The sequence below is a fragment of the Sitophilus oryzae genome, unplaced genomic scaffold, assembly GCF_002938485.1.
Source record: "Sitophilus oryzae breed Bouriz unplaced genomic scaffold, Soryzae_2.0 scaffold_1243_pilon_pilon, whole genome shotgun sequence".
Classification (NCBI taxonomy): domain Eukaryota; kingdom Metazoa; phylum Arthropoda; class Insecta; order Coleoptera; family Curculionidae; genus Sitophilus; species Sitophilus oryzae.
The window spans coordinates 79,461-91,040 of NW_022145886.1; the positions used below are offsets into that span (position 1 = coordinate 79,461).

At 29.9% G+C, this 11,580-nt stretch overlaps 1 protein-coding gene across 1 annotated transcript; it reads left to right on the forward strand.

Annotated features, from left to right (window-relative positions):
• Window positions 1-229: 229 nt before the first annotated feature.
• On the forward strand, window positions 230-10,979 carry LOC115874212 (alpha-L-fucosidase-like; the record flags this gene model as incomplete). Its single annotated transcript, XM_030889305.1, is given in 9 exon segments — window positions 230-372; window positions 693-799; window positions 3,180-3,229; window positions 3,231-3,305; window positions 3,307-3,428; window positions 3,519-3,631; window positions 10,119-10,259; window positions 10,449-10,611; window positions 10,673-10,979. Coding segments are annotated over 9 exon segments (1,158 nt in total), but the record flags the coding sequence as incomplete, so codon positions are not given.
• Between the last annotated feature and the right edge of the window lie 601 nt (window positions 10,980-11,580).

Sequence of the window (11,580 nt, forward strand, 5' to 3'; positions counted from 1 at the left end):
ATGATGTAAAACAAATATTTTTATATATAAAATAAAAATACCCACTTGAAAATATTTTTGTTATTACTAAAAGGAAATAGAAAACAATTGCAACAATTTTTTTTAAAAACTATTAAACACAAAAAAATACTAATGAATTAAAATATCTATTATATTTATATGAAAAGGTGCGCTGTTCTAATATTCTTTAGATCAGTGTCGAAAGTGATAAATACAATAAAAAACTTTTTTTATAGAAACTCAAGAAATTAGTGACTACATCGAGAAGAACTTTCCACCAAACTTCACCTATCAAGAGTTTGCCAAAGATTTTACTGCCGAATTCTTCAATGCCACCCAATGGGCAAATCTGTTTGCCAAGTCTGGAGCCAAGTAAGTACCACCCACAGCAAAATAATTACTACAAACTAACAGGATATAGTAACGAAATAAAATAAAAATTCTCAAAGCAGCAAAAAAAATATTCAAAAATTTGGACGTTATATGATGATTAAAACTTCAAAACCTTATCAAAAAAGTCCTCTGGGTGTTTTGTAAACTTTGTTTGGGTATTTCGCCACTTGTACTGTAAAAAAATCAACAAAATAAAATTTATAAATTATAACCTTAGGACTTTTTTGAAGAGGTGAATCCGACACAGAGGTATAGCCATTTTTTCAAAACTTTAGTTTTAAAATATAGTATTCTTCTAGGTATGTCGTACTGACAAGTAAGCATCACGAAGGATTTACACTTTGGCCATCAAAGTACTCATTCAGTTGGAATGCTAAAGACATTGGACCACACAGAGATATAATTGGTTAGTACCAATGTATAGTGTTTTATTAGGGGTAAAAATGATACTTTTTGTGGCGAGGATGTACAGGGTGAGTCAACGATAGAGTAATTATCCATTGTAAGTCCATTATCTCATTTGTTTCGAGGTTTACAAAAAAAATTAATTATAAAGGTTGTAGAGAAGGTTAAGATACACATTTTAAAATTATTATGGAGTATACAAGGTGCTTCAAAAAAGTGTGGCGGATATAACATATGTTTTTTTTAAATGCAACACCCTAATTTTTAATTTATTTTTAGATTCTGCGTAAAATTCCATAACTTTTTTATATATAATATATACCTAAAATTAATAGTTTTTGTAATATTTTAATTTGTTTAAACAAATGTTAAATTGCAGTGTGGTAAAAAATTGTCAGTGGTGCCATTGTTTCCGAAGTTGGAGTACCAAAATTTGGTAGGAGAGTTTTATAGAGATGAACAAAAAGATATATATAAAGATCTTTTAGTTAAATGATACAGGGTGTAATAATACAGGGTGTGGTAATAAATTAAAAAATCTGAAATTTTTTAAATGGGACACCCTATATATTATCATTTTTTCTGATAGATTTTGCAAAACTCTTCAACTTTTATTAAGTATGTCATATACCTATTTTTAATAGTTTGCGATTTATTCCAATTTTTTCTATTTTTACCCATATTTTTAATACAATTACCCTATAAAATCATAGTTGCCATGACAAAACAAACTATTTATTACTTATCTTTAAAAAGTAGCTTAATAATTAGTTACAATTGCTGGTATTAGTTAAAATTAATTAACTTTACTCAAATAAACTAAAATCGCAGTCGTGAATTTCTTGGTGTATTTCTATATTTATGAAAGATGACACTTGGATTTTCCGTAAATTCAATTTTTTTCCCAGATTAGTGTAACACTAGATTACCTAATTGTTGAAGACTACTGATATAAGAATTTTCTTCGACATACAGTCAAGTTTTTTTTCTCGTAGTAATTCTGGTTTATAATTCATTTGGTAAAGCCAATATTACTAATTACTACTGCAGCGAAACCGTCCCATTACCCACTGAAGATGTTTTCTAGATTATCTACATCTGTTCTTATACTACTTAACATAGTACTATATAATATATAGTACTGAACCAAGAAATATATTTTTTTTTGGCTTGTTGGTGCATATCAGTCAGATTGACTAATTAATTTCAGGAAAATCTGTAACTATTATCTCTACAATTTGTACCTATTACAACAAATTAAACTAAAATTCAAATTTTGTTCTTAACTTGCTTAACAGACAAGAAATTTTGATAATTATTACTTTTTGTCATGGTAACTATGATGTTATAGGGTAATTGTATTAAAAATATGGGTAAAAATAGAAAAAAATTGGAATAAATCGCAAGTTATTAAAAATAGGTATATGACAAACAAAAGTTGAAGAGTATTGTAAAATCTATCAGAAAAAATGAAAATATATAGGGTGTCCCATTTAAAAAATTTGAAATTTTTTAATTTTAAATAGTTGAAATTCATAAATATATTTTGAACACCCTGTAGCATCTAACTAATATATTTTTACATAGGTTTTTTTATATCTCTATAAAATTCTCCTACCAAATTTTAGTTTTCCAACTTCAGAAACAATACCATCACTGACAATTTTTTATCACACTGCAATCTAACATTTGTTTAAACAAATTTAAATATTACAAAAATTATTAATTTTAGGTATAAAACATTATATAGAAAAAAGTTATGGAATTTTACAGAATCTAAAAATAAAATAAAAAATGGGGTATTCCATTTAAAAAACATATGTTATATTGGCCACACTTTTTTTGAAGCACCCTGTATACTCTATAATAATTTTGAAATGTGTATCTTAACCGTCCCTATAACTTTTACATTTAATATTTTTTTGTAAACCTCGAAACAAATGAGATAATGGACTTTACTCTATCGTTGACCCACCCTGTACGTTTGATTTGGTTTGTTGGTTGTTTGTTGGTTACAGGCGAGACACAAAAAGTTATTTTACTCCGAACAGAACATGCTATATTTTTTTTCAAACGTCACAAATAATTGTTTAAACAAATTCAAACGTTGCAAATATAAAAAGATTTAAAATAAAACCTTGTAAGTAATTATATATCGAGAAATTATTGTTACACTCGTTGAATCTAATATTTTATATCAGTTTAATAATATATTTTCGTACTTTTGTACTTAGGTATAAAAGTGCTTTACTTTTATGCCTAGGAGTTATATTGTCTTATCACGCCGCAAAAATTAGTATCTTTTTTTGTGACGTTTGAAAAAAATATCGTTATTTCAAAAATACGCTAATTACATTTTTGTTTATCTATTCTATAAAAAGATGAGCTTGGTACAGCTGTAAGACAAGCAAACTTAACATTCGGTCTGTACCCACTCACTCTACGAATGGTTTCATCCAATCTATCTATCGGACAGAGCGAATAACTTCACCACTCAAGATTTTGCAAAAAGCCAAGGCTTTACCTGAACTGTACGAGTTGGTAGAGCAGTATAAACCCTCAATTTTATGGTCTGATGGTGATTGGGAAGCAAACTACACATACTGGAATTCCACTGAGTTTTTAGCATGGTAAGTACAATCATTTTATATACTCACCAATATCTGTATTAAATATTTGATTATAACAAGCTGTAATATTGCTGTTTAATTTTGCTATAGGTTATACAACGAAAGTCCAGTAGGTGATGAAGTAGTAGTCAATGACAGGTGGGGAGCTGACATTCCTTGTAACCATGGTGATTTTTATACTTGCACTGACAGATATGATCCAGGTAAATGAGAAACAAACTTATTTTCCTGTATATTCGTTAAAAATGTAGGGTAGAAACACCGGTTGTGGCCAGGTTAAGGGATTTTTAGAGTTTGACTTATCAGAAAAAATATTTGTAGTTAATTTTGGACATAAAACAAAATTTTTGGTGCTTCTCCAAACATTTTTCTTTCAAAATCTGCTTTTATTGTAAAGATTTGTATTCTTAATAAATAGAAAATGATTACTTCATGAAAACATACGATTTAATAGATAGAACAAAATTAAACATAGATAGTATTTTGGAATTGTTGACATTTTGTGTTAAAACTACTTATTTCCAATTAAATAATGAATTTTTTCAACAAGATTTCGGTATGGCAATGGGATCACCCCTCTCTCCTTTGTTAAGTAATATTTTTATGGAAGATTTTGAAAATAATACAATAAATAGTTACTCAAAAAAGCCTGTAACATGGCTGCGTTATGTTGATGATATTTTTGCAATATGGCAACATAACGTTTTGAAATAGACATTTTTGGAATATAAATTCCTCGCGAACCTACCATAAAATTTACTTTAGAAGTAGAAGAGGTAGTCGTTTGCCATTTCTTGATGTTTTAGTGTCAAAACTTCAAAATAAACTAATTAATTTTAGATGTTTACAGAAAACCCTGAAAAACACAGATAGATACTTAAATTTCACATCTAATCACAGTATAAGTGTAAAAAGGTGTTATAAAAAAGTTTATATGATAGGGCAAAATAATATGTACAGACGACATTTCACTAAACAAAGATATAAACCATATATAAAAATACATTAATAAAAAACGACTATCCACCATATTTTATTGATTAAAAACATTAAACGAATACAAACCCAAATCATAGACACAAAGATAACAATACACAATATATACAACACAATTCCATACATACGAGGCGTTTCGGAAAATAAGAAGGCTGATAGGAAAACAATATAACATACAAACATCTTTCAAAACACAAAATACACTTAGATCAATTTTATCACATACTAAACCAATGAATACAGAACAACAATCAAAAATGTAATATAACAACCAAATACCCTGTGAATGCGACAAATTTTTACATTGGTGAAACATCTAGACCTTTAAATGTTAGAATTAAAAAACATAAAGATTATTTAAGAAAAGGTTTTCACAAATCTAAGATTTGTCAGCATTCATGGGACACAGGGCACAGAATAAATTTTAATAAGCCAAAATTACAATGAAAGAAGCGATAGCCTCTAAAAGAAAAATAAAAAGAGGCTTTAATTCGATCTAATAAAATAATATGTATTGCTCATGCATCTGTAGATGTTAGTAATGTATGGCAATCGCTTCTTTGATTTTAAAAGAACATTACATAAATAAACATAACATACGTGAAATTTAAAAATAATCATACAGAAAGTTTGGGCTTTTTGGTTTTACCTTATTAAGTAATTATCAGGTGGTAATTGTTAATTTTGAAGTTTAACTTAATATAATGTCATTTTAACAGAACGTCAACGATTTCTTGTAGACGTATCATCTGTTTAAAAAAGTAAAATGTTCTCGAATAGTTCAATTTAAATATTTTAAATAGTTTTTTCTTGTTTCTTTATATATTTTTTTTTCCCGACGATGGAAAGAAAACTTTCCGAAACGTTAAGCATTTTTTTCTTTGTTAGGCAAATTTTTATTACTGTAAACACAACTTCTGACAAGCAGCGTCCGTTTAGGTTTAACGCCAGAAGTGTTTACAAAAAATAACTATTTTATTTTGTAGATTTTTCTTGCAGTGCCGTGGCGAAAAACCCATAAGGATTTTTTCGGATAGATGAATCCGCCACATAGGTATAGACATTTTTCACATATTATGTCTCTTGAATTGACTTTTTTAGATTCATCAATTTTCATTGTTATAACACTCAGTTTGTACCAAAGCAAGTCATTTTTGCTTCCAATTGCCGCAGATTTGAACCATTGCGCAGCTATAATATTCATTATTTTCGATTTGTAATATTTTTCCTGGATTCAACTGATTCCCGTACTTTAAAATAATCAAATTTCCTATATTTAATTCAGCAGATGTCACAGAAGTTTAAGCTGGCGTTGGTTTCTCTTTTTCATTTCTACTAGAAAGATCTTTATTTTCTTTAAATTTTATTTGAATTGTTTTCTTTTTTGTAAAGTTTTCATTGCCAGTTTGTGTTTTTTTCTCCTTTCTCTTCATTAATTCAATCCACATATCATAGGTAATGACTGATGGTAGATGTAGCCCCTTTCTTTTTACAGATTAACATCTTCCCGGGCATCATCATTAAGTTCATAATTATGTCTACTAGTCCTTTTCCTGCATGGTTTGATCCAGTGGTTCTGAATCATCTTCCTTTGAATTCTCATAATTTTTATCTTCATCGCATTCGTTCATATTTATTCCATTTAGTTCTATATCTATATTATTTTTAAAAAAGAAGAAAGAATTTATTGGGCAAGTCTACAGTAAGATTAGTCATGAGACATGACTAAAACATGACTATTAACATGACTATATGACTATCTTTTGTTTATATTATTTTCTATATTCGTTTTCTCATCTGAAGGAAAACTTGACGACGGTATATGTTCAGATTGGTAATCTTGGCCGATAGGTAATTGTATTTGGGATATTATTTTATTTAGGTACTATTATTCATTTTTTATTAAAAGCTGAATAATAACAAATAAAATGTTCTTCATATTATGTTGTCCGCCGTTTGCACTTACATTATAAAGCTAAATAATATGTGGCCACAACTAGATTTCGATTGCACCATTTTTGGCCATACCCTGGCTACAAGTAGAACATAATTAAAATTTAATTGCACCTTTTGTGGCCACAGAAATAAATCCTAAATATTAATTATTTGAATATAATAAATTTAAAAAATAGTTGCCAGATGTATAACATTTATAAAAATCATGGAAAATTAAACCCCAATACAGATTATTGTTAATTATTTGAGTTCTACTTACCTAGCTATCCTTAAAAAATGGGTTAAGAAAACAGCATCTATAAATATGTGCTACTACTTTTTGGTCTAACGGCCGACTTTTACACCAAATTTGAATATTTTCTATTGCATATGACACTGGATATATCAATTTAGAAAATTATAGATACACGGTTGTCACAATGTCGTAAAAAAACTTAACTTTTAAGATTTTTTAAAGTGGCTACAACAGGGTCAATGGCCACAAATGGTGCGTCTACCCTACCTATACAGGGTTGTTCACCACATACGACACGGAGTATTGTAGCTAAACGATGAGATTTTTACAAATTGTAAGTTTGGGGTTCGTTGAAGAGCTACAATTTAAAAATATTTTTACAAGATACAGAGTGTCCCAAATAAATAAAAAATATCAAAGTTGTTAAATGGAACACCCTGTATATTATTACATTTTTAGTTTCTACGATTAAAATAAAGGTAAATTTGATTAAGGTTTATTATACTTAAACCTTACCGTTTTTGAAATATTTTCAATTTTGTGAAATTGCAGTAAAAATTTTAAAGCTTCATTTCTCCAAGGGTATCAATGTTTTTAATACTAAATATTTAATGAAGTTTATTTATTGATCAGTTATTGTGTTGCAATAATAAAAATAATACTACCTTATACAGAGTGTCTAAAAATTTATTTAAAATAATTATTAGCTTCAAACGGCAATAACTTCTTTAATTTAAATGGAATGCCCTGTATATTTTAGGAGAATCAGATGCCCAATTAAATTGTCTATCAAATTGTATTATACCATTTTTTACCTATCCCTTCAAGTTTTCGTAGAAAATGCATTTTCTTATAATTTAGACCTCATTTATCAATATATCCATGGAATATTGACATTTTAGATTGTTTTTAAAGCAACAAATGTACAAAATGTACAGACTGGTAATATTATCGTTTTTAGCAAAACGATAATATTACGAGGCATGTTTTTTAAGTAAGTACCGTTTTGCGATTCCGCCGCCGCAGCGCTACGGTCGGCGTTCCGCGCATGCGCGCTGGTTACCTACATCTCTTGTCTATGCACAGACGCCAGTACAGTCTCATTCTTCATTGTATACGTTGTTTATTGAGTGTTTAAGATGCCTCCGACAATCGTGAGCCCCGCCGATTGTGAAGTACGGGCTGTCATACGATTTCTTAGTGCTAAAGGCGTAAAACCGATCGATATTCATCGTGAGATCTGTGAAGCTTACGGACAAAACATTATGAGTGATGGAATGGTAAGGAAATGGGTGAGAACATTTAAAGATGGCCGCACAAATGTGCATGATGAAGAACAGGTGGGCGTCCTTCGGTCGTTAATGAAGATTTGGTGCAGAAAGTGGACGAAAAGGTGAAAAGAAAACAGACGCTTTACAATTTCATCATTGTGCGACTACTTTCCTCAATGTTCTCGTAGTGTTTTGTATCGCATTGACCGAGAACTTGAATTACCGGAAGTTGTGTGTTCACGTTTGGTTCCGAAAATGTTGACGGATTTGCACAAAACCCAACGTTTAGGCAGTGCATTGACTTTCCTTGAGCAGTACCACAATGATGGTGAAGATTTTTTAGACAAAATTGTTACTGGTGACGAAACATGGGTGGCCTACGTCACACCAGAATCGAAACAACAGTCCATGGAATGGCGACATTCATCATCACCCAAAACAGTGTTAAGAAAAGTTTGAGCAAACAATTTCTGCCCGGAAAATCATGTGCACAGTTTTTTGGGACAGAAAAGAGTATTGTTAGTGGAGTTTCTGCCTCGTAATGAGACAATCAATGCAGCATCTTATTGTGAGACATTGAACAATCTGCGCCGTACAATCCAAAACACAAAAGACGTGGCAAGTTGAGTAAGGGTATTGTTTTGCTGCATGACAATGCCCGTCCACATGTGGCTAATCGGACCAAAGATCTCATCAAATCTTTTAAATGGGAAACTCTAGATCATCCTCCATACAGCCCCTAATCTGGAGCCCAGTGACTACCATTTATTCCTGCACTTGAAGAAACACCTGGGCGGTCAGCGTCTTCAAGACGATAACGAAGTCAAAACAGTTGTGATACAGTGGTTAACCAGTCAGGCGGCAGAATTTTATGAGGAGGGTATTGAAAAACTGGTGCCACGTTATGACACGTACCTCAATATTCACGGAAATTATGTAAAAAAGTAGATTAAGGTACAGGCTTTCATGTAAAAATAAAATTATTGCGATATCTTTGCACGTTTTTTTTTAATTCCAAAACGGTACTTACTTAAAAAACATGCCTCGTACTAGACCATTTGTATGCAAAAAGAAAACTATTTAAATCTTTATAAAAGAGTATACCATTAAAATTAAATATAACACCATTATTTCCGCCCATATACTAATTAATGACATACTTAATTGTGTTCGTTAATAAATTATTATAAATAAATGTGGATTTTTGAGTCAGAAATCAATATAATAATAAGTTATCAAATTAAAGTCTTTGTTGTTATAAATAAGCATTTATTAAAAAATGAAATATCATTTTTAAGGTGTTACTTTTTATCACACTATCTAATGCCCATACAAAATTCAGTTTTTTAGTATTTGGAGCAATTATTATTAATCAACGCAAACAGTCAGTTAATGTAGTTTGAATACGGCATCATATTAATTGGTCCTCTTTAACAAATATTTAAACAGTTTTTTTTTTATTTTTTAATGAAATAAACGAATTATATCGACAATATTAGTATCTGTACTCTTTAAAAATTTGGTACATCTTTAAAAATGACCTAAAATGTCAATAGTCCATGGGTATATTGATAAATAAGTTCTAAATTACAAGAAAATGCATTTTCTACGGAAACTTAAAGAGATAGGTAAAAAATGGTTTAATATAATTTGATAGACAATTAAATTGTGCATCTGATTCTAGTAAAATATACAGGGTGTTCCATTTAAATTAAACAAGTTATTGCCGTTTGAAGCTAATAATTATTTAAAATAAATTTTTAGACACTCTGTATAAGGTAGTATTATTTTTATTATTACTACACAATAACTGATCACTAAATAAACTTCAGTAAATATTTAGTATCAAAAATTTTGATACCCTTGGAGAAATGAAGCCTTAAAATTTTTACTGCAATTTCACAAAATTGAAAATATTTCAAAAACGGTAAGTATAATAAATCTTAATCAAATTTACCTTTATTTTAATCGTAGAAACTAAAAATGTAATAATATACAGGGTGTTCCATTTAAAAAAATAAAACTTTGATATTTTTTACTTATTTGGGACACTCTGTATCTTGTAAAATTATTTTTAAATTGTACCTCTAATAGTCCTTCATCGAACCCAAAACTTACAATTTGTAAAAATGTGATCGTTTAGCTACAATACTCCGTGTCGTATGTGGTGAACAACCCTGTATATCTATAAATATGTAAATATCACAAACTGAGATTTTTTTTTTATTTTAGGAGTACTGCAAGCACATAAATGGGAGAACGCTATGACTATCGATAAGAAGTCTTGGGGATTTAGAAGAAATGCAGTACTGGATGATTATTTGACTGCCAATGAATTAATAACAACGTTGGCAAGAACTGTCAGCTGTGGAGGTAAGAGAACCAAAACCTTTCGACTTTTTTCCATACATTTAGTTCTGAAAATGATGAACTTAGTATACAAAAATATATACATTTGTGGTCTTGCGTATACACGGACATATACACAAAGTTAAACCATTCAACATAAAATAAAAATATTTTTTTAAGAGTAAAATATTAATTCTATGTTACATTCTATAGGTAATTTACTGGTTAATGTCGGTCCAACAAAAGATGGTGTAATTAATCCAATATACGAAGAAAGACTAACCCAGCTAGGCGATTGGTTATCTATCAATGGAGAAGCTATTTATGAAACCAGTCCATGGACAGCCCAAAATGACAGTTACAACGAAAACATATGGTATGAACCTTACAATACAATTTTACTATAACTGTTTAAAATTATATTTACTGACTCTTAGGTATACGTATGCTAACAACAACGTCTATGCTATAGTTTTGGAATGGCCTAGTGATGATACTGTAACATTACAGTCATCCAGACAAATTTTTGAAGCTTCTGCAAATACATCGGTGGTATTATTAGGAAATGAAGACACAAAACTAGAATGGTCCTTAACAACAAGTCAGGTTCAGATAAAGTTACCTAGTAAAGCAATTGTGAAGAACCCAACAGCTTGGGTTCTAAAAATCATTTCTGGATAGTATAGTTATTGTTACAATAATTGACCATTCCATTTTTAGAATAAACGATTTTTACGTAGAATCTATCTGTGTTTTTCGTAATTTTTGAAGAGGTTTACTATTTTTTGTAAAAAGGACCAAAAATGGCAAAAAAGGTTTATTAGAAAAACTCTGGAATTCTTCTAGTTTTCTGAAAACGTAGTGTCGTAAAATCTATACGCTTAACTGGTGGCCTGTATAGCACCGCTACGTAAGAGATTAGCCAAGTACGTGACCAGTTTTCCTAGCCAAAGACACGAAATTATGACAGGAGAATAACAAAATCCCTAACCTAAATTTCTTAGACCTTTCTTCCTTACAGTCTCCTATTCTTACCTTTATTTAATTAGGGTAAGACAAAAGTTTCCCCTTCAGAATAAATCAGGATATACCGGGTGTTCCTTCCTATACAGCACGTACAAATGAAACTACATTTCTACAAGGGATACACATGAGAAACCAAATATGTTACAGTGAACCTAAGTGTTCATCTAGTTCTAACATATACATATGAGATACACGCAGGTTTATATTGATATGATAGAATTTTGTGATACAGTGTTTACTAGTTGTATACCGTATGCACTCAAGATTCTAAAGAGTTTTTTGTATATAACAAATAATTATTAAAATGATGAAATCTGAC